Consider the following 22,178-nt stretch of genomic DNA (forward strand, 5'->3'; position numbering starts at 1 on the left):
ACTGTGCTATGCCCAAATATCTTCTGTTTTGTTGTTGTTTTTAATGAGCTATTTTTAGGCTATAAGAACACACCACTTCTTACTCACTGTCACTCTTTCGGGTGAGGCATGCGGCCAATCCCTTAAATGGTGCTTAGTAAAGGCTATTAGATGACTAGGTTTTTCCAAGTAGCAGATTCTCTCAGTTTAATTTAACTGTATGTTACATATACATTAAAATTCTTTGAAGTTATCACTATATCAAGACTGTATCCAAAATAGAATTTCAAACAGCTTATAGAACCGTAGGTGGACAGTCACCAAACTCTGCTAAAAATGTCATGCCCTTTTAGAAATGGTACAAAAACCAATTCTGTATCTGCTTTAAAAACTATTGCTTACCACTTAAAAAAATGGAAATAAGCTTGGGTATATCATATCACCCTTCCCTTGTAACACTGGCACAAGTGAAATCAAAGAAGAGTCTGCTCTTTTTTTTCATTCTGGGAAAGAAGGGTGGCGAGACAGGGATGAAGATAATGAAGAAAAAATAATGCGTATTGTAACTGGCTGTTAATAAATACTGGAGGCAATGTCTGACAAGCCAGATGAAACCAAACATATGCAGAAAGAAAGGAACATACTAAACAAGGCCTCAATGCGGCCACCAGTACTATAGTTTGTTCTTCAACTCAAGTGAACCTTCCCAACTGCTTTTCCGCAATCTGTAACGGGGAGGTAGCTCATATTGAACAAGACAGTCTATTGGGTTTTATACTATTTTTACGCTCTCTATAGGACAATAAAAAAGAAACACTACATGAGTATCAACAGTTCAGGTACTCTTGATTTCCCCAATTTATCCAGTTTCAGCTTGTACAATTTCTGACTCAAAGCACTTCAAGTCATATATCTATTTTTCTGGGGAGGAGGTACTGCTCAGTTACTACTTCATGCCTCAGCAATTTAAAATAAATGCCAGATTTTTCTTTGGTGATATTTGGATAGGGCTTCTACAGACAAGTGATGTGCACAGAAGTCACATACTCCACGCATCAAAGCAATGTGACACTCTCCAAAGCAGTTTTGCTTTTTGGAAAACAAAAGAAACCAAGCGCTGCTACCAAGCTTTGAACAATAAGTATTTAAACAACCAGGCTTCAACACCAACAAAAAGAGTAAACACTTCTGGTTAGCAAGATCTATTCAACAGATAATAACACAACCATTTCACGTCAGTTAATTATAACACTTCAATAGGCACCCCCAAGCTCCTCAGTCCCCACCATGTTAATACCAGTTAGATACTTCAGGTCACCAGACTTAACCAGCAGAAGTATTTTAACTGAGAAAAGAAAAAAAGATTGCCATGTATTTTATTGCTACCAGTGCACCGGGAATTTGAATGGGCAATGTATGTAAAGGCTACAATCACCTCTTCAGTAGATAAAACAAAAAATAGGCTAAAAAAATTAGGACTTAAAACCACAAATAATGAAATAAATGTTGTTCACATAGTTTACCTCAGAATTTTAGCCAACATTATACATTTTATTGTTTAGAAAAGATGACGACATTGCAGAAAAATAAAATAAAATTTGTTTTTAACAGGACAAGTGTTTTACATGGTGGTATAAAAAGTGTAATGGGAGTCTGGAGGGGAAGAAAGGGAAACAGAACAAAAAAACCCAAACCCAAATAAAAAAAAAAAACCAAACCCCACTAGTCCAGAAAAAATAAAAAGCTAAAACAAATTCCAGATGGGCAAGTCTGAAGGTTTTAGCTTTTTCAAATACACAACTACGTGTGCCTTTCACAATAACAGTCACAACTGAACGAGACTTTTTGTACTACTGCACCCTTCAACAGGCCAGTCTACAAGTTAAAACAAATAATACAATAAACTGCTAAATTGATAAGTATGCAATTACAGATTGCTTTTAGCTGTTACAAAAAGCTTGTTTACATATCTAATGGTTCATCTTTTATATTCAAACTGTGCTTAATATTTTTTAGTTCAGACATACTGAAACCTAGCAGCACAGATGCTTTTTGATTATTTATCGCTTTTAGGCATATATTCCTCCTTTTTCCAAAGAATGATGCAACATCAATTTTCCACGCGTATAGCAGTGAGGAAAGTAATTCCATCTCTTTTTTAGAAGGATATGGCCTCTCGTGAAAGTAGTCTGTCAGAAACTGGTTTTGAGCCTCATAGGAGTTGTAATCATACTGTTTAGGATCTACGGCTAGAATGCGAAGATCCTCACTAGAAGGAAGCTTCTTCATCTCAGTCCTACTATTAATCTTTTGTCGTTTGAAAGGCACTACCCCTGAATTCACTTCTTTTTCTGGAGATAGAGCTATGCCAGTACTTAAGCTCAGAGGCTGCTGTTCCTTATTCCTTTGGTGTTCTGCAACAAAGCAGGAATCCGATTGCTTTCTTTTCAGGATCACAGAATCATGCTTTTCACCATTCACAAACAGTAGCTCTTTCCTCTCAGTACACTCAAGCTGCATCTTCACGCTTGAGTTGCTGTCTTTGGGAGCACTTCTACAACGGAGCAAGTGTACAGCAATAGCTGTCAGAGTCATATTTCCAGTGTACACACCACAACAGTGGATGCACTTGAAAGCAGGAGACTTCAAAATTGTATGAACAGTTGGCATTATATGATGCCGCTCTTTCAAATGCATTTCATAGGTTTCTTTACTAACAAACGTACCAAAGCAAAAGGGACAGGTTAACACTTTTTTGTTGCATCTACTGTTCACTTCTGCTGTCTGAGGTTTCACTTTGATGTAAACGGGGACAAGCGTCCTTGAATTTAGTCCAGCAAGTACTGCCAAATGTACTTCTCTTTCACCAATGTCTTCTTTTGGTAACACTGTACTGAAATCAAAGTGTGGAAATACAAGGTCACCCTGAGCATCATTACCTAGTTGAAATCCTCTGTTGCTATAATCTGCATGTAACTGCTTTTTCCCATTGTGTGTAGTTTTGTTGTGCTCCACGAGGCTTTTTAAGTCATGGAAAGTAACTGTGCAAAACAAGCAAGCTAAGCCATGCATCAAGAGATGTTTCATGAGCTCTTCCTCACAGAGAAAACATTTACAAGAGAAACAGCGGACTGTCTTTTCTGTCATCCACCTTAGGAAGGGTGCACAAGCTGCAAGTTTGTCAGGTTCCAGGGTTTCCTCCATTTTTACTTCACCATGTTTGTGGGCCACCTCCATGTGCACCTGGTAGACATTTGATGGGAAAAGCTCATTGCAAACAGGGCAAGTCTTCCACTGCTTAGCCTGTCTGATAGCCTGACTTGTTTCAGGGCCAGGTGGGGAGGCTTGTAACGATATATTCTGAGATGTTAAAATCACCGGAGGAGAGGGTGCACCAGCTGGTGGCTGGGACAACTGAGTTACTGTCCCAGACTGCATTAGCTGGATGGGCACTTGTGGTGGCGTAACAGTTGCTACTCCACCACCAGGAGGTACTGGCAAAGTAACTGAAACTGGGGCAAGCGTGTATGTAGGTATCCCATTAACCTGCTTGCCAGTTGGAATCAACTGCCTAAGTATAGAACCTGCAGTCAAAAAAGTTGTGTTTTGAGAAACGGCAGGTTGAACGGGCTGATTTACTGGGATAACTGCTGGGGCAACAGGTTGATTAAGCTGAAGAAACCCAGGCCTGACAGGCTGTCTGACAGGAACAACCCCAGAAGCAACAGGCTGGTTAAGCTGGAGAACCCCTGACGCAACTGTCTGCGCCACAGGAAGGACCCTAGGACCAATGGGTGTATTCACATTCCCAAGAGACTGGTTGACAGAGAGAACTCCTGGTGCAACCGGTCCATTCACAGGGAGGACTGCTGGTGCAACCGGTCCATTCACGGGGCTGACAGGTTGAGTAACAGGTAGCATTCCAGCTGCAACTGGACCATTTATAGTACCAATGGGTTGATTAACAGGAAAGAGCCCAGGCCTGACAGGCTGATTAAGAGGAAGAACTGCAGAGGCCAAAGTTCTATTTACAGTCCCAACAGAATGATTAAGAGGAATAGCTGCAGCTCTCACAGGCTGATTAAGGGGGAGCCTATGGGAAACAATGATAGGCTGGGAAGGTGATGGCTGAATATTAACGCTATTCTGACCTACAGAAAGATTACTAGATACAAGAGTAACATGCGATGGGGTAGCAACCGGAGCAGAAGTTGTATGTGGCAGGCTACCAGAGGCACTTGGAACAGGCAGTGATCTGATTGTGTTTTGAACTGCTTTTGGCTGCACCACACTCTGGTTCTGATTATTCTGTGGAAATGCAAGCTGGATGCAAGCTGGAGCTGTGACAGAACCTGCTGGGGCAGCAGCGGGTCCTGCAGATGGAGTAGCCACTGCCACGCCTTGGGGAGGCTTTGGAGCAATATGCATTTGTTTCACGAGTCCTGGTTTCTTAATATGTTCTGAAATCACTGACCGAAGTTTGTTCTCCAGGTCTCGGTGTGTTTCAGCTGTCAAGACATGATACATTAAAGAATCTTGGCTGTTTGCAGAAGCATTACATTTTTTACAGTAGTGCTCAATGGAATTCTCTTTACTTTCATCAGGTTTCTGGCCAAAATATGTACTTATTAAGTTTTGAAAATGGTTCATCAGCACATGTTTCTTCATATTGTAATACAATGTGTCTGTAAAGTGACATTTTAGACATGTAAAGTTTATGATGTCACTCCTGAATTGTTTCATGCCATCCAAAATGCTGACTGTATAGTTCTGTATTCTTTTATTAGATGAATGAAACATCCGGATATGTTTTCCCACTATTTTGGGATCAGAAGCAAATGCACATTTTGGGCAAGGAACCACCAGCTCTTGGTCCATTTCATCCTCATGGTAACGGTGCAAGTGATTCTTGAACGAAGTAAGCAATTTTGACGAGAACTTGCATAAGCTACAGCAGTACGGCTTTGTTCTGTATCTCTGCAAACAAAACAAAAACATCCACTTAGAAACTGCCAGTTCCTAAATCCCTGTTATCTGTTTGAAAGTAAGTCTGCACTATCACCTGTCAAAAATGCCTTCACTGGATGTATAGCATGTATCTTCTCAGTTTCGTGGAGATCTGTTTTTGAAATGCAGACTTAAAGATGAAATACTTAAAGGGAGAAACATTTGTGCCCTTTTTGCTTCTCTATAATTTATTAAGCCCTAAGTGAGTTCAGTTCTACTCCAGGTCACACAAAGCAATCCTGTTCATAAAGATGCGAATCACAGAACAAGCTAAGAAAAATTTGTATGCCACTGTACGTAGGAGGTGAAGCCGCAGCAACTAGCAATAGCAGCCCTTTTAATATGACAATTTAAAAGTTTTAATTAGTTCAGGGCCACCTCCTATCTACTGAAGAAAAAGACAGAAGAGAGAAGGGGTGGGGTTTGGGGTTTTTTTTGTATGTATTTCAATACTCCACCCTTCACTGAAAGTTCTCCAAAAGTACCTCTCCCAGCAAAGCCATGAAAGACTAATGTAAGAACATTCTTTTGGAGCCAGATTGATAATAGAAAGGAATAAAAACCCCTTTTATGATAAAGCAGCAATGACCTCTTTCTATTATCTCAACATACCGGACATCCATCACAGTGATTTTGTTAAGAAATGTCCTCTTGCACACTCATTATAAACTACATAGATTCTTCTCTGAAAAATATTTTAACTGTATAAAAATAAACCTAAATTCTACTAAACAGTGGTTTAGCTTCCTGAATTACATGACACTTGCAGCATTACTTTTTGTATCCATACAAACATTATTTGTTCTTTCCGAAAAACTGGTAGCCCTATCAACCATTTTTTCTTACCAACTTCCTAGAAAGTTAACCCTGGCTACTGCCACACCCTACAGAATTAGTCACAACATCATCCAGGTGACAAATCTGCACTCTCAAACATCTAGTGGAACTTGTCTGTTCCCTCAGATGTGTTTTTCACCTTACTGACTTCTGCCCCTTACAAAACACCATCCAAAGGGAACAAGCTGTTCCACCGCTATGTAGGCATCCAGCCTAGCTAGATCACCCACATACATGTCACAGACACATTATAAAGATCCGTAGCAAAAATTTGCACAGTTATTTTTTGTCATTTCATATCGCCATTAAGATGCCATCTGTCAGAAATACCAGAAGAATCTCCTGACGATAACCAAAATCTAACCTCTAAATTCAAAAGACTGGGTCAGATAAAGCCACTGGCTAGCTAAGGCAGCTGATGAGTACACTGTGAAGGTATCAGTGAATTATCCCCTACTTATACTCTCCAGGTGCCTGGTCTCAGCTACTAGTAAACAGCACCAGAGCACATCAGAAGACCCTTCAATCCTACTTTCAAAGGTATACTGAGTAGAGAAGGGCCAGTGACACTACTGAACTAATGAAGCATACACAGCATTAATAAAAGCTGCACCTCACTAGCCTTACTTCTGAAGAAGTCAGGTGACAAAGACAGGCAACTGCTCATTTTAATTGGTTGTCTGAGGCTTAGAAAAGCTTATATGCTTTTAAATACAGGGCCCATACACTCTTCACTTCCCCCCATTTCTGGTTTGGGTCTTTCTGTCCCCATAAACTTATAATATAATAGACTGGCAGTATTTCCTTGCTGCCAAGTCTGAACAATTGTTGTTAGGTGCAGTGAGAACACTCCACTTTGGAATAGTGAATTAATTCAGCACTGGGACCACATCTATAGTAATGATGTTTTTGCCTGTTACACGAACAAGCATTGCAGTACACCGCTAAGAAAATGACCCAGTACCTGCATACTGGTAAGTCTAGGAGAAATAATGTTCTATACCTTCTTAGATCATTTATCTTTTGATAGAGGTAAAAATTATGAGACTTCAGCAATAGAAAATACAAGTTCTGTCCTTTAAGATCTAACAAATGAGGACGAATCCTAAGTCCCACTAGGCTCAAAAAACCCCCAAAATAATTTAAAAAAATCCCTAAAAAATCTGTTCAGCAGAATAGAAGTATATGGAAGTCTGCTACTTTGATGTTTTCTGTATGAAATAGAGCACTTACACATGGACACCTCCAAAAATTATTTTGTTACTATGTTCTCCTTGCATATGCATCTAAGCTGCTATCTATGCTTGCACGTGCTACTGCAGTCTACTAATGGCATCTCAGTTTTATAGAAGATTTGACAAAATTAGAATTCTAAGCCATTTCGGAAAAATGAACTGTCTTGGAAACTGACCAACACAACCCTAAAAAGTACAAATGGAATCCAAAAAGGCTGATTAGAGACATTTAGGAAAAATTGATTAGTCCCACTCCAAAGAACATACCCTAGGACACAGTAACACTTTCCATTTAGTCTCATGTAGAGGTGAGCAGAAAGACACACAAAAAACATAGCCTCCCAAACCCAAAGTTCTTCCAGAATTATTAATGTCTCCCTAAAAATAGTACTGATGGTAGAAACCACCAACTCATCTAAATAGACATCTCCTCCAGCCTACTGAGTTTCCAATTTAGCCCAAACAACTTGTTTTCCCCTTATGGCAACAACTTTGGAATAAAACATCCTGAAGGACCAACTACTTTTCTCCCAGACCTAGGCAGCATAACACCAAGATACACGAACGATATTTATAGCAAGGAACCATGGCTGTTTCAAGAAAATTTAGTAGCCAAAAGACAGAGCTTGGCAAATCTGTGCCACAGCAACACACGACAAACTCTACACTTAAGTTCATCAGATCAGATTCCAATCTTATTTTTAGACAGATATAGACCACATACTACTGGTCATGCTGAGTAGCTGAGTCAAGATCTGTATTTCTCCCTTCTGGTAAGGGATCAAGTCTCTCTGCCTGGTCTCTCTGTAGACAATAGGGATGAAAGAAGATTCCCTTTCTATGGTATTTTTTTTGTTCTTTTCCATTTTTACTGAAATGGATAATCATTTTTCCTAAAGGACCATGGAAGGAAGACCAAAAAAAAAAAAAACTGAAACACTGTCATCTTAAGTTTTAGACAGGAGGTTTCGCTTGCTCTGTCTCCATCCTCCTCTTTCACGTCTGGGGAGGATGTGTTAACCTCCCCTGCTCATCTAGCACAGAAGATCTCTCAACACTGAATTTCTTTTAGTCAGAAGGTGGAAGAAAAGTCAAAAAAGACAAAATCAGCAAGGCTGGAGCTCAGATAACATGCTGATTGGAGCCAGGAGAACTGGTAAAAGGGGAAGTTTTCCATGTGCATATAGAAGAAACAAAAAGGAGGGGGGGGGGGGAAAAACCCAGATACCATCATAACAATTAACAGGATTTATTCCCTTCACCTAAACTAAAGGCAGTCTTGACCAAAGGCAACTGTAAGCCTTATCTGAAGTGGTGCTAAGAGGCTAGATGCAATCTGTCTCTATAGGCATAAGTGAAACAAGTCACATTTGACTCATCCACAAATTCATTTGAACAGATGAACCTCCAGTCTTATGTGTGAACCTAAATTCAGGAAAAGACTACCTGATAGCCTCAGTTTAAAGATGGTAAAGGCAGTTAAAAAAACCTCCTGGCAAACCACTACCACACTATTCTAAACCATTACACACTGCTGACATGCCTTCTCCACAGAAGCCATCAGGAACCCTAAGTCTCTTCAGCAAGATTGAGAAAAGGCTACTTTTTCTTCTGGATATACTCCTATGCTCTACACAGTATCTTAGAAAGTTGCTAGAATAGAAAGTTACAGAAGTCCTTTGGTTTGTTCATCTCAACCCTGCCTTTCTTGTAGATTCTAGCTTCAGACAAGATTACAGCTATATAGAACTAAAAGCTGTTTCACTACACTAACTGAAATATGTCTTCCACTGCAACCCTATCCCAAGCTGCTAATGATAATTTCAGTTTAACCCACTCGTGTCTGCACAATCACATTTTCACCCTTCCAATGAAACAAAAAGCACATTAAGACTACATATCAGATTAGTGTGACATCTTAAATACTTATGTTCAAGGTTGTATCGTTAGAGACAGCAAATGTCCTTATAACCTGATAGTCAGGTACATTGCAGGGAAGAACACAGAGGAAGTGAAAGATTATTCCCTGACTAACAGTACTTAGAAAATAAATGTTAAAGTTTTTTTTCTTTTAACCATAAAAAGGTGTATTTTAACTTTTCCAGGACTTCTGAAAGTGATAAAATTCAGTGACTCCACATGCACGTCTACCCAGAATTTCTAACACAAATATACATACCTTCCTTTTGCCCACAGACTCCCAAGGAGAGACATCACTCCATGAGGTGTTACAAAAGTGTTTTTCACCTGGGTCAAAACTTTTAAGATTCTAAAAGAAAAAAGAAAACAAGAAATAATCTGCTTTTGCAGTCTGTTCTGAATACAAAAACAGTCTCAATACAGAGAAAGAAAAAAGCAAAAACCACACAGACAGGGGACGAATGGGAAAATCCACACGGTATTCAGATAGAGGTCTCAAAACTCAGTTCAAAGAAATTACTTCTTTGACCCTCCTTTGACTGATTTTATCTCAAACACTTGTTCATGTGACTGCCTTGTAATATAGTTAAGAATTATTAACACTTAAAAGTTACTGAAAATAAGAGTGAAAATATTTACACTTTAACTTCATTGCTTCTAGACAAGTTCACAGTGAACACTGGAAGATACTTTCTCCTTTTACCTTCCTCCTCCTAAATCTGTAATATTTCACTATTTACTTCCATTTATTAAGTTACCACTACAGTTTACTTTGCAACAGTATTAAATCTTCATAGCATTGCTACACTTTTAACTTGGAAAAACTAAGATATTCTCAGAAGTTTATTTCAAAGAGCAGCGGTATTTTCCCACAAGCTGTAAAAGCAACAATATTATCATGTCTGGAACAGCCGTGTCAGGATAAAAAACTTTCCTTATAGCATTTTTCTAATCAATCACATCACAGCAGCTTATGTTCCTCAAGCCAAAGCCAGCTACTAATCTAAAAATCGTAAGTTCCTCTCCAATTTTCTGAGGCCTACACATATCTAAACACAAACTTAATGAAAAAAATAATTAGATTCCTCTTTGCTAGGCATTTCTGAAGACCCTAGGCTAGCTTCAGAGTGTCTTAGATGAAACACAGTCTACAAATCCAGGCCTAACCCACAGAAAACTAGCATCACTTCTCCCCTCGCATTCTCCTTCCCTTTCACAAACCCCTCTTCACTCAAAATTCTGCAAGATGCTTAGAGAGGGCGAGATGTTTTCACCTCTCCATCAAACCCCATTGGCACACCAGAAGCAAGTAATAAAGCCAATTTAATATTAGATCATCAAGAGAAGTGAAATTCACAAATCTAAAGTTTGTGGTCAAAAAACCAATGCAATATTTATGTGAAATTTACAAGCAACACAGGATATACTCAGCAACAGAAAGAAACAAAGCCTCTAGTAGTCAAACAAATACACAAGCCTACTTAATGCGTGCTCTGTCTGCATTAGGCTCTTGTCCACACCGTGAAAATGTGAGCATCCCTATGTGTGTAACAGATTGCATTGAACCAGAAGGTCACGCCAGTGATAATTTGAATTAAGTTATTCAAGAATTTAGAAAAACGTAGCTAAGTTTGCAATAAGCTTTCTAGCTTTTTCAACCTTCAAATTTCTCCAAGGAGAATCCCAAAGAGCTCAGAGCCAAAACAAACCAACCCCTTCCATTCTAAACAACATCTAGGCACTGAATGATTCGTCTATGTGCCCTTCAGTCAAACCTTCTTAAAAAAAACACCTTAGAAAGAACCCTTGCATGGAAAAAAGAGAAATCCCACAGCCTTAGAGAACACAATGCTTTTCTTAAAAAAAAAAAAAAGAATATTTTTTGCTAGAGAAAACAAAGAGATTCAAGATTTACTAACAATTCTTTGGCCAAACACACTAGAGGAAATGACACAGCGTTAAAAGAGTTTTCTTGACAGTTATGGCCTACCTCAAACATGTTCTGCTTTCGGTTTGAGTACTCTCCACTAAGAGAGGCTCCTAGACTTGAACACCAAATTCCCACATGCCAAATGTGTGTGATAGTAAGTCTAGATTAATTTGCTGAAACAGCTGTTTCCTACAGAGAAATATTCACCTATCAATCCTGATGCATGGTGGGTATTTCTAAGTAAAACATTTTAAAACTAAGAATTGTTCTCCCCTCTGTTTCACCATCACTGTTTTCCAGAACAAAAAGATAAAACGCACAGAGTTTAAATGAAGACTTAAAGATCACAGTACGTTAAAGAAGCCAAAATAGTTTACTAAAGGAAAGCCTGACATTACAGCATACTTAAAAGTACTACTTTGAGAATCAAACCAGTAGTCTTGCACAAAAGGCTCATGTTTTCTACCTAGCAGAGATCAATTAAGAACTTTTAGCCTAAAAACTAATCCATTTGTTCTCCAAGCTACAGAGAGATACTAGTTGTATGTGAAATTGCTTCGCTTTCCTCACAAACTACTCTCCATTATGATGCCTTATTAGAACAATTCAAGGCCAATTTTAAGACCAGACAGCAGGTCAAGTTTGTATCATATCATTTCATACCTTTTCCTAAATTGTCCAGCCTCCTCACAAGAACAATGTACAGAAATCAATCTTAGTATTTGAGGGGAAAAAAACCCAAACTTAAGCTACTTCTCACCTATTAGGACACCACACACCCTATTCTACCAAAAAGAAATACCATCATCATATGAGCCAAGTACAAATTAAGTTCTAAAAACCATTCTTCTTGCTGCTAAGGCAAGAAGAAACCAGTCCCAGATTACCTGGAAAAAACAAACTGAAACTATGAACTTGGTTGAGGGAGAATTATTTGCAAAAATAATAAAATGGTATCTTTTTGGCCCATACCTCACAGAGCTTTTTCCAGAATGGAAGTGTTCACTGGGTTCACCACCACCACCATTTATTAAAAATGGAACAAAATCAATCAAACAGACACTGACCCCCACCCCGCAATAAAACAACCAAACACACAAAACACCTTATTCCTCATTCACCATTAAACCCCAAACTGCAATCAAAAAGTTAGACTGCAATCAACTTCATAGCAAAAAACCTAGCATCATCAAAACATTTCTACTTCAAAGGGTGAAGATAGAACAGCTTCTGACTTAAAAGGTTTAATTGCAAAACAATATATAACACAATAAAAGCAGTATGAAAATGGAAATTACTAGACAAACACACTTTTCCCTAAGCTCTTACAACATTTATTTAGATATATCAAACATTGTTCAACTGCAATAACCAAGAATGGTCCATAATTAGTTATGCATGTACATCTTAAGCATTTTTTTCCAAACTGTTTACTTAAGACTTTCAGAAAAGACATCACAAAAGACACAATAGCACCCCTACTGAGAGTTAACTTACTTTAGTACCATCATACAGAATTAATCCAAACTCTTAACTACGGTCAATTTGAAGTCATGAACATACTAAACAGCAAAAAAGCCTGCGCAGCAGTTGCTTGAAATACACTACTGTTTAGTCACCGAGTTGTATTACTGTGTTTGCACTTTTTCTGGTATTAGGCTTGCCAATCTGGTGGTGTGAATTCCTCCTGCTTGTTGCACAATACTTTCTCCTGAAAGTGGCAACAATGGTACTAGGTTCATCTTGATCACCCCAGTACACTTGCACATACTTTTTAAGATGCAGAACTGAATTACAACTCAGTAAGCCAAGTTTGATATTTTTCCCAGTTTTGGTATATTTCCTGGTTCAAAGGTCTGCAACAAGGCTACTAGGTCTAAACTGCTTGTCTGTTTTCAGGAATACTGACAATTTGTATATCCTTCAGAGGCTTGCCCTTGATATGTTGGGATGCCTTTGAGCAGACTCAAGCCTTCATCTGCTTGTGATTTTAAAAGAATCACAAAAAAGTTGCAGTGTGGTACACAAATAGCATTTCATTAGTCTGTGCTGTTTTTCCTACAGCTGTACTGTTTCCTTTCGTTGAAACATTACTAGCAGAGAATATGCAGCACCACCTAGAACACATCTTGTCGAGAAACAGTTTCTTTCAATGTTATATACTAAAATGCTAAATTCCACTCTTGGCATATGAGTAATCCTTCAAGTAAAGACTCCACCATAAAGATGTGTAGCAGAGGAGTATCATATATATACTAAAAAGTGAAATATTTTTCAAGGGTTTAGATTTCAGACTGATTAACATTATTTCAAATGCTTTACCTTCAACAATTCCCTGCAGCTGTCAAGCCCAAGATCCACAAGAATGCCCTTCACCTTTTTTCGAGCCTTCCTGATACTATCAAGATTTTGAACAGGAATTTGAAACATTTTGCACTTTTCCTGAAAAAAAAAATACAAAAAAGTGATGAATATTTGAACACAGGCACTTGCATTTAACGATATTAGAACAGAAACTAAAGTCTGAAAAAATGTATTCTTAAATATGAAAGCCCAAAAACCTTAAACCAAAGAACTAGTCTCATTAGTATTTCCCAATGGATCACTTGGAAACAGAATCTGATTTGAGGGGGGCAAGGGCTGGGAGGGAAACCTTTACATTTCTTCTCTCCTATCTAAACAAAATTCCAAGATTTTCTTTCAGATATCTTTGTGTTTATATAGCAGCTACACTGTGTTTAGTGGGGTTTTTTGTAAGAGAACATGAACACCAGAACTTTACTAAGTTATATTCAGAAAATTACTATCATCTCATTTAGGAAGGAGGAACTCAACACCTTTCACTTTGAATGTTCACATCAAGATGAAATGCCTCTTTGATAATCTGGTTTGTTGTCATGTATGTACATACTTAAAAAATGATCGCTAGTTAAATCTAAATTTCCTGAAGAAGTTTCTGCTGCTGTAAGCTGATATGGACCTTGGCATAAAACAAGCTACTACAATATTAATGCAGTAGAAAGAAAATGTGATTGACGTATGGCAGTGATAGACAAGTATGCCAAAGTGGGACAAATTTTTTTTAATACCCATATGCTTTTAGGTCTCCTCCTCTGACGAAGTATATGTAGCTCTAATCACCTTCTCCTACTCCAGAATTTGGATTTATACCCTACCCTGCTCCCTCCAGCAAGCTGTGATAGCTAGAGTCCAACATACCAAGGAGGACGATGACTACAGCAAGATTATAGAAAGACAGCTTATCTGCTGTGGGTCATCTGTTTGAAGGGTTGTTGTACAGCATGGCTGCCCATCTGTCTAGAACATATCACCAGGAAGGAACTATCACTTCCCCAACAGCTAGGCTTTTATCACTCCTCATGCAGCTGGGCTATGGATGCATCGGTTGCTTATCTTCAGCTCCCAGTACATCATAAGGTATCCCCATTGGCTTAGCTTTTGAAGTATGGGCCTTTATTACCTCCTCTCTACATTACAGCAAAAAGCAATTTAGACTGAGATTAAGAAATTTAAATGGGCACAGAATGCAACAGAAATACCCTGCACTGAAAAAAGTCACTGGGAGCTTCACAGGTATCCCTTTGTTCTTAAATAGCTGGCAGATGACCCAATAGAGTTTAAAATATCTCAGTCCTTATTGCTAAACAACTCTTCCCTCCACAACAAGTTCTAATGAGAAGAAAAAAAACCAAAACACCCAAACAGTACTTCAGCCTTGATGGTCCAGAATGTCTCTAAAAGATATACTTCTCAAAAAAAAAAAAAGCCAGATCACTGTAAACGTGAAATCTTTGCCTTAAAAGGCAAGACTTTCCTATAAACAGTTGCAAAAATCCCTCCCACATAAGACAGAAGCTACAAGCTAAGACGAACCAAAAGAAGAAATAAAAAAAAAAAGAAAAAACCTTTTTCTACTCTGTGTGTCATCACTCAAGAAGAAAAAAAAAAAGACACCTTAATTTATGTACAAAAACATACAACCGAGGCTTTTCAAAATTAAAATTCAAACAACTCACATGCTACGCTCCTCTTCTTCTCCCCCCAAAGGAAAGGTGTGTAGATAGAAATGGAGAAGGAGCCCCATTTGACAGATACTAGTCTTGTTTTCTAGTATTTTTTATCAGTAAGAAGTCTGGAAGACATTCTGATACCATTGGAGTGGGTGTGGAACAGGAACCTATAGAGAATGGAATAAATCAGAGTAACTAGTCCGGCATTCTATCAAAATTAAAGGACTAAAACTGAGACTTTACATCTTAATCTACTTTTTACACTGAAGTGAAACAGGAATTTGCATAGTCTCTGGTTAAAGTCTTATGATCAGTCCCTCTATGACAGCAGGTTATATGCACCAACCTCATGGTCCACTTCAGGTCACAACAGAGTTGACAGGATGTCACCAGCTCAGATGAGCCAGAAAAGAGATATGGTTCACAGAATAGTTCCAGTTGGAAGTGACCTTAGAGATCATCTAGTCCCAACTTCCCAGCCATGCGCACGGACACCTGCCACTGGGCCAGGTTACTCAAATCCCCATCAAACCTGGCCTTGAACGCTTCCAGTGATGGGGCATCCATAACTTCCCTGGGCAACCTCTTTGAGGGTCTCACCACGCTCACAGTAAAGAATTTCTTCCTAATATTTAATCTAAATCTACCCTCTTTCAGTTTAAAACCATTACCCCTTGTCCTATCACTACACTCCCTCATAAAAAGTCCCTCCCCATCTTTCCTGTACTGGAAGGCTGCTATAAGGTCTCCCCAGAGCCTTCTCTTCTCCAGGCCTAACAAGACCAACTCTCTCAGCCTGTCTTCACAGCAAAGCCGCTCCAGCCCTTCATGGCCCTCCTCTGGACTCACTCCAGCAGGTCCATGTCCTCTTATGTTGGGGGCTCCAGAGCTGGACGCAGTACTCAGGTGGGTTAGATCATCACCGAAGTGGATCAGAGGGTCAGAATCACCTCCCTCAATCTGCTGACCACACTTCTTTTGATGCAGCCCAGGATGCAGTTGGCTTTCTGGGCTGTGAGCTTGCATTGCTGGCTCATGGTGAGCTTCTCATCCACCAAGACCCCCAAGTCCTTCTCCTCACAGTTGCTCTCAATCCATTCCTGCCCAGCCTGTATTTGTGCTTGGGATTGCCCCAACACACAGGTGGGATCTTGCACTTCCATCGTTAGGCTTCAGAGGAAACTGTCCCTCCATCTCAGTCCTTTAACTGATACACTGATGCTACTCAAGAAGGTGAAGCAGACAATTCTTGAAGCATGTCTATCTCACAAAAAAAAGAAACATTTGTCTACAAAGATGGTATAGTATGTAACATCCATCTATCTCAAGAGTTTTCTTAAGCAGTAATCCTTCTGAAATGGAAGTCACTAATCCAGGAGAAAGAAAGGAAAAAAAAAAACACCACACAAAACAAACACACAAAAAACCACATACAGAAAAAGAAACTTGAATACAAATTACTTATTTTCCAGTTTTCAGGTAGTTGGTCTTCAATCCAAAAAGATGTATATTTCTGCATCATATGCAAGGTTATTCAGCCGGTCTTTAAAAAAAAGCTGCTCGGGAGTAAGCCTCCAAGTTACTCATCTAACATTCTCTGTACCCATTAGACCAGTAATGCCCCATCATAAAGGTCACAAAATTTCAGCCTTCTAAGTTTATTAACTCAAGCTCTCAGTTTAATTCCCTGATTACTATACAATTTATTATCCATGCTCTTTTACTACTAATTTATTTGTCTTGTATTTTGGATGTTCTTCAAGCCTCAGCTTGCACTTTCCGTGCACAATTGCAGTCAATCTTCTGTTGGTACACATCCCATTCTAAACCAGCAAATTCAACATGAAAACACTACAGCCAAGAGTCTTGATCCTTTTACCATACTGGCTACCTAAAAGACAAGTTTATCTTAAACTACTTTTAATTGTAGTTTCCAAAAAGCTGATAATCCATTGAGTTTCCACAGACAGTACCTTTTCATAAACAGAACCAAGGCAAGTTATTAGCAAAACAAAACCATCACTGTAGAAGCTGATGTCCCAAACTCAGTTCTAAAAAGGTCTTTCAACCCTTGCTCAGTCATTTTTTCCACCAATCTATTCCTGCGTTTACTGTTCATTTAGATAACACCTCCATAAAAATATAGCAAACTGGAGTTTATCCAACACTAAAGGTTCTGTCTATTTCTACATTATAACATCCAACTACGTTCAGCTTTTCAACAAAGATCACAAACACAACTCTTCACTTCCAGTACTATTTTAACACTAGTCTAAACAACAAGGTAAGAGTCTGGACAGCATCCTACTAGTCAAATATCACTAGCTTGCCGAGTAACTGTGCTTGACTAATCTCTCTGCATTAAAAAAGTGAAAATACTAACATTTCACCTTTTCAAAGTAAAAAGTCATCACAAGTTGTAAAGTTCCCATTTGCCTTCCTTTTAGTCTACTTCTTAGAACAACAGTGATTAATCTTGGAAGAGACCTCAACAGGACATCCAGTCCAGACTCCCATTCAAAGTAGGCTCAACAATGAGCTGCAACCAGGGCACTCTGCATCTTGGCCAGCCAGGTCTCAAAAACCTCCATAGGCAGAGGTTTGACAGCCTGTCTGGGCAACCTCTTCCAGTAATTGACTGTGCTCACGGTGAAAAGTTTCGTTTGTGTTCCTAAGGAAACCAGGCATACGCAGTCAGATTAAATATGAAGCTGGTATGCAGCTGGAGCAAAGACGACACACAAATGCGCCTTCCACATGCATGCAAATACATCCAGAAAAATCTGACAGTAAACTGTCTAGACATTTCATGAAAACAGGCAGCTAGAGAGAAACCCTATTAGAAGGCCCACAGGGAAAAGGCTGCAATGTAATAATTTTTAGACACTAGATAATCCACATGGAAACCACATCTCTAGACATGTTTCTAGCAGGACGGCCTTCACTAGCCTCTCGCTCATAGAACCACTTATAGTAGGGAAATAGGAGTGTCTTATGGAATTTTCTCCTTTCATATTATCTGCTTTGGAAATCCAATCATTATTAGTTTTTATACGTTTTTATCTAGTAAATGGTCATTAGTAACTCTAGAAGAGATTTTTATAAAGACTTTCAGGTTTGGGATATTTGGGTGGGAGTATTTTTAAAGGTTTGTTTACCAACTGACATTTCAGCAGTTATCAGAGTTGACAAGGACCAACACAGAATTCTTTACTTCCATTTTAGCAAACTCATTAGTGGCTGAGAAACCAATAAGAACTGCTTCACTCCTGAAAATTACATGAGAGCATGTGACCTACTGATTCTCAGAACCTTAAGAACAAGAACACTGGATGGCAGACAGCAGCTAGGAGGACAGGCATGCTGAGAAACTGCCTATAAGAATGTGAGTTCAGCTTGGCCGTACTAAATTTTACTCTCAGCAATTTGTTTTGTTTCTGATAAGCTTACAAGCCCTCCAAGAAGTCATACCTGGGTATCTGCTCAACCGCATATTACACAGATGGTTCCATTCCCTGGACTCTTATCTGTGCCTTCTGAGAGAGACCTAACTGGATTTAACAGTACATTGGCACCATCAAAGCTTATCCAGCCTTTAGAGGGAGAGAGAAGAAATGCGTATAAGCTTCCTATCAACATCTCTAGGTGTTTTAACAGCTTTGAAAGATTTGACTCCTGGAAAGAAAAACAGTAAATTGATTAGAATGGATAATATTCTTGTTTATTATTTCATTTGTGGTAAATTAAAATTAAACTGACTACAGAAAAAAACAGATTAATAAAACTTACTAAGAGTACTTCCGGTCAACAAAATAATGCTACTTTATCCTCTTAAACTCCCATTTCTATGTAAGTGCAACCTGACAGAAATATCAGGTAAAAAAAAATAAATTAAACTTTTTTTCTGCAACTAAAACAGAAACCTTTAGGGGGTCTCAAATTATACATCTCATAGTCACGATAATTTTATTATTTTCTTGGCTATATACCACATACCTGTTAAAAGAGCCATCTAATCTAACAAAAGATGGCCATCATTCAATAGTTGCCAAGACAGTAAAAAGCATTAAGGCATGTGATTACATAGATAAAGATACAGCACATCAGCCTGCATCTTCCCTAAGAAGTCAGATCAAAATTCATTTAGGTCACTAACTTTAGCTACTGTGGTTTAAATGTCATGCTTCATTAATACACAATCAAGCCTGTTACACAAGGCTAGTTAGAAGAGAAAGGACTATACCATTCAAACTCATGGAGCCTTCATAGAGCACTGCAACTCACACAAAGCTTGACTCCCTCGGGGATCAGCATTAGCCAGAAACTGAACTCAGCAGGACCCAAGCTCATTCTAGATGCCTTGAGCATCTATGTGATGCCTACTCAAATCCCACAGGACTCATCAGCCCCATGCATATGTGATCAAAAGTCACACACCAAGTTCAGCTACTCGAGGAAGAGGTACAACTGCATTTGTACTGCACTAGTCAGCCTGCTATGACTGAAAAACGTTTCATGCAGATGCACAGAACAGTCCACAGCACAGATAACCCACAACGTGAATAACTGAGCAAGGGGACAGAACTGAAAACAATAAGGCTGTGCTACAAGTTTCAGGAGAAGGACTGAAGTGTTTAAACACAAGGCAGCTCTACCAGTGGTCAACAAACATAAGGTATTATAAAAACGTGTTTGTGTAAAAATGCGTTTGCCAAAACCACGACATGTGCTCTTCATTGTGTCTGAAGATTTGCTATATTTTGGGGTGTTTTGTTGTTTTGGGTTTTTTTTACAAAACTTTCATTAAATTAACTACATAGCATATTTATTACATACAGTTTGTCAAAATATTGCTGTAAAGAAACACCCTTTTTTTGTTCCAAATTAAACTGAAAGTTTATTAACAGGTGCACCAAGAAGCCTAGAATATAAATTGGACTGGGGATCCCAAGAGTGAGTCTTTATTTCATTATAAGTCTTTAAAACTTCTAGGGGTTCAAACACGTATTTTTGATGATAGAAAATTGTTAAGGAAAACAACTGATCCCCCCAATAGCTACCTGTGAGATCTTAAGTGTTTATCAGTTGAGAGATGTTCATAATTTTGACAGTACAGAACTATGAACTGTTGCAACAAGACTCAAATAACTATCTTTCATTCCATTTACAAATCAGGACAAGAAGTTTGCGCTTCTTGCTCTCAAGCACAAGGTAAGCATAATCAAATGTTTTTAATGATTTGCATTGTATGGGTTATGTTTGCTAACATTATTCATAAACTTTTTCATTTTTTCAAAAAATCTATGCATTGCTGAAGTACTGCAGGAATATGTAATGTAATTCTGCATTCGATTAACATTTTCGTTCTAATTTTGCATGCATACTACTCCCGTGCACATTACAGTTCTCCATAAACCGTTTCAAATACCCAATTGTCTAGAACTTAAGACTTTTCATTCACAGACTTAGAAACAACCTGTTAAGTTGGTTCCTTAGGTACTCTCTATCGCTTAAGTATTGACAGAAATTAGGGGGAAAAAAAAAAAAGTGGTCCTAAACAGCTGTTTAGCAAACAGTAGTCATAAAGCAGCGAGTCTTCCTTGTGTTAAAACGTCTCACTAGGCTAATTTCTACTTCCGACCACGGGCAAACCCGGAAGTCCCTCCTCCGCTCGAGAGGGCTGCGGGCAGGTTGAAAGGGGCACCGCTCCCCGCCAGCCGACGGGTACAGCCTTCAAGGGAGCGAAGCGGGCAGCGCTGCGGTTTAGCCAACTCAGCTACGGCGGGAGCACCCCGCAAGGCACCAGCGCTCGCCACCCCGCCAGCAGGCAGGGACCCCGCAGCCCTGCCCCATCCGCGCCCCCTTAGCCGCCTAGGTCTCCAGAGCGCTCCAAGGGGCACCCCCACTGCCCGGCAGCCCCGACGGCCCGGACGGTGAGCGCGAGGGGGCTGACAGCCCCGAGGCGGACACCCTGGGGTCCAAGAGGAGCCGCCCGCAGCGGTCCAGCTACCGCGGGGACTTCAGCATAAACCCTTCCGCGCCTCCAGGCGCTTCCCGGGCAGGGAGACTCAGAAACCCCACTGCTGAGGAAGGGCAAAACCCCCTGCCAGCGACCCGGCCCCACGCCGCCCGCCCCCCAGCGAAGCCCACAAGCCCTCAGCGATACAAGGGTTTCGGCTCCCATCTCCCCGCCAAAGCGAGCCGAGAGAAGAGCACAGCCGGCGAGGCGCTCTGAAGCCGGCGCTTACTGACAGCCACCGGCGCGCCGGCTCGCCCCCGCGGCTACAGCGCCGCCGCCCGCAGAGCCCGCCCTGCCCGCGCCCCTCAAGGCGGGCCGCCTGCGGGCGCCGCCGCCTCACCCCGCTGCACCTACCCGGCCAGGCTGCAGGGGGAGCCCGCCGCCGCTCTGCCGCCTCGCCGCCGCCTGCCGGGTCGCGGGCCCGCGCCGCAGCCTCCGCCTCCCGCTCCTCACAGCGCTGACCCCGCCGCTGCCGCCTCGGCCGCCGCGCCCCTCCCGCGCCGCGCCGTGCCCGCCTCCCCGCCCCGCGGCTCCTCCTCCTCCGCTGCCGCCCGCTGCTGCCGCCGCGCTCAGTCCGCGCACTTCGAGGGCGGCGGCGGCATCGCTGGGGCCCGCGACCGACCTCGTCTCAGACCCCGCGCGCAGCGCCCGCCGCCCAGCGCCCGCCCTCCGGCCTCCGCCCGCTCCTCATCCAGAGCCAGAAAGAGAAAATGGCGCTCGATTTATCCCAGGAAGTGACGTTGCAGCTCATTTGCATGCTAGGCAGACGGCCAATGGGAAGAGACTTGGGGCAATGCTCCTATTGGCTCCCCAGATGAGCTGGGCGGGGCTGAGGGCGGGGCCTCATGTGGGGGGCGTCCCCCGGCCTCGGGGGCTCACCTGCCCCTCCTGCCCGCGCCCGCCAAGGGGCACCACTGGGGGCTCTCGCGAGAGCTGGAGGTGTGACATCATCCTGGAGTGGGAGGAGCCTGATGACATCGTGCCCGTCACGTGAGCTCACCACGTGACCCCCCAGCAGCTCTCTCTCCTCATTTGCATGGAATGTTGGGTGAAGCCTCATTTGCGTCTGCTGGGGGCTGGAGGCCCCGCCCACCTCCCCCAGCCAATGGGGCGCGACGAGGCCTGGCAGCCAGGCTTCCCATTGGAGGAGGCCCCGGTGCGTGCCTCCACGCGTGGCTCACACCTCCCCATGCCGGGGTCCTCCGCCAGGCCTGGCCCCC

At 41.1% G+C, this 22,178-nt stretch overlaps 1 protein-coding gene across 7 annotated transcripts; it reads right to left on the reverse strand.

Moving 5' to 3' along the window:
- Positions 1-1,338: 1,338 nt before the first annotated feature.
- Positions 1,339-21,468, reverse strand: ADNP2 (ADNP homeobox 2). Of its 7 annotated transcripts, none has more exons than XM_063325727.1 (6): positions 21,313-21,466; positions 15,286-16,199; positions 14,946-15,106; positions 13,231-13,350; positions 9,238-9,327; positions 1,339-4,956 (listed from the first exon to the last, which is right to left on the reverse strand). In XM_063325727.1, exons 4-6 carry the CDS (start codon positions 13,336-13,338, stop codon positions 1,942-1,944), a joined length of 3,213 nt encoding a protein of 1,070 aa, XP_063181797.1. In that variant the 5' UTR covers positions 13,339-13,350; positions 14,946-15,106; positions 15,286-16,199; positions 21,313-21,466; the 3' UTR covers positions 1,339-1,941. The 7 variants fall into 7 exon arrangements, with proteins under 7 accessions (XP_063181797.1, XP_063181796.1, XP_063181793.1 ...); XM_063325726.1 differs by lacking the exon at positions 15,286-16,199 and adding an exon at positions 16,401-16,495 and having other exon boundaries at positions 21,313-21,398; XM_063325723.1 differs by lacking the exon at positions 15,286-16,199 and having other exon boundaries at positions 21,313-21,468.
- Between the last annotated feature and the right edge of the window lie 710 nt (positions 21,469-22,178).

The sequence above is a fragment of the Chroicocephalus ridibundus genome, chromosome 2 (assembly GCF_963924245.1).
Source record: "Chroicocephalus ridibundus chromosome 2, bChrRid1.1, whole genome shotgun sequence".
NCBI lineage: Eukaryota > Metazoa > Chordata > Aves > Charadriiformes > Laridae > Chroicocephalus > Chroicocephalus ridibundus.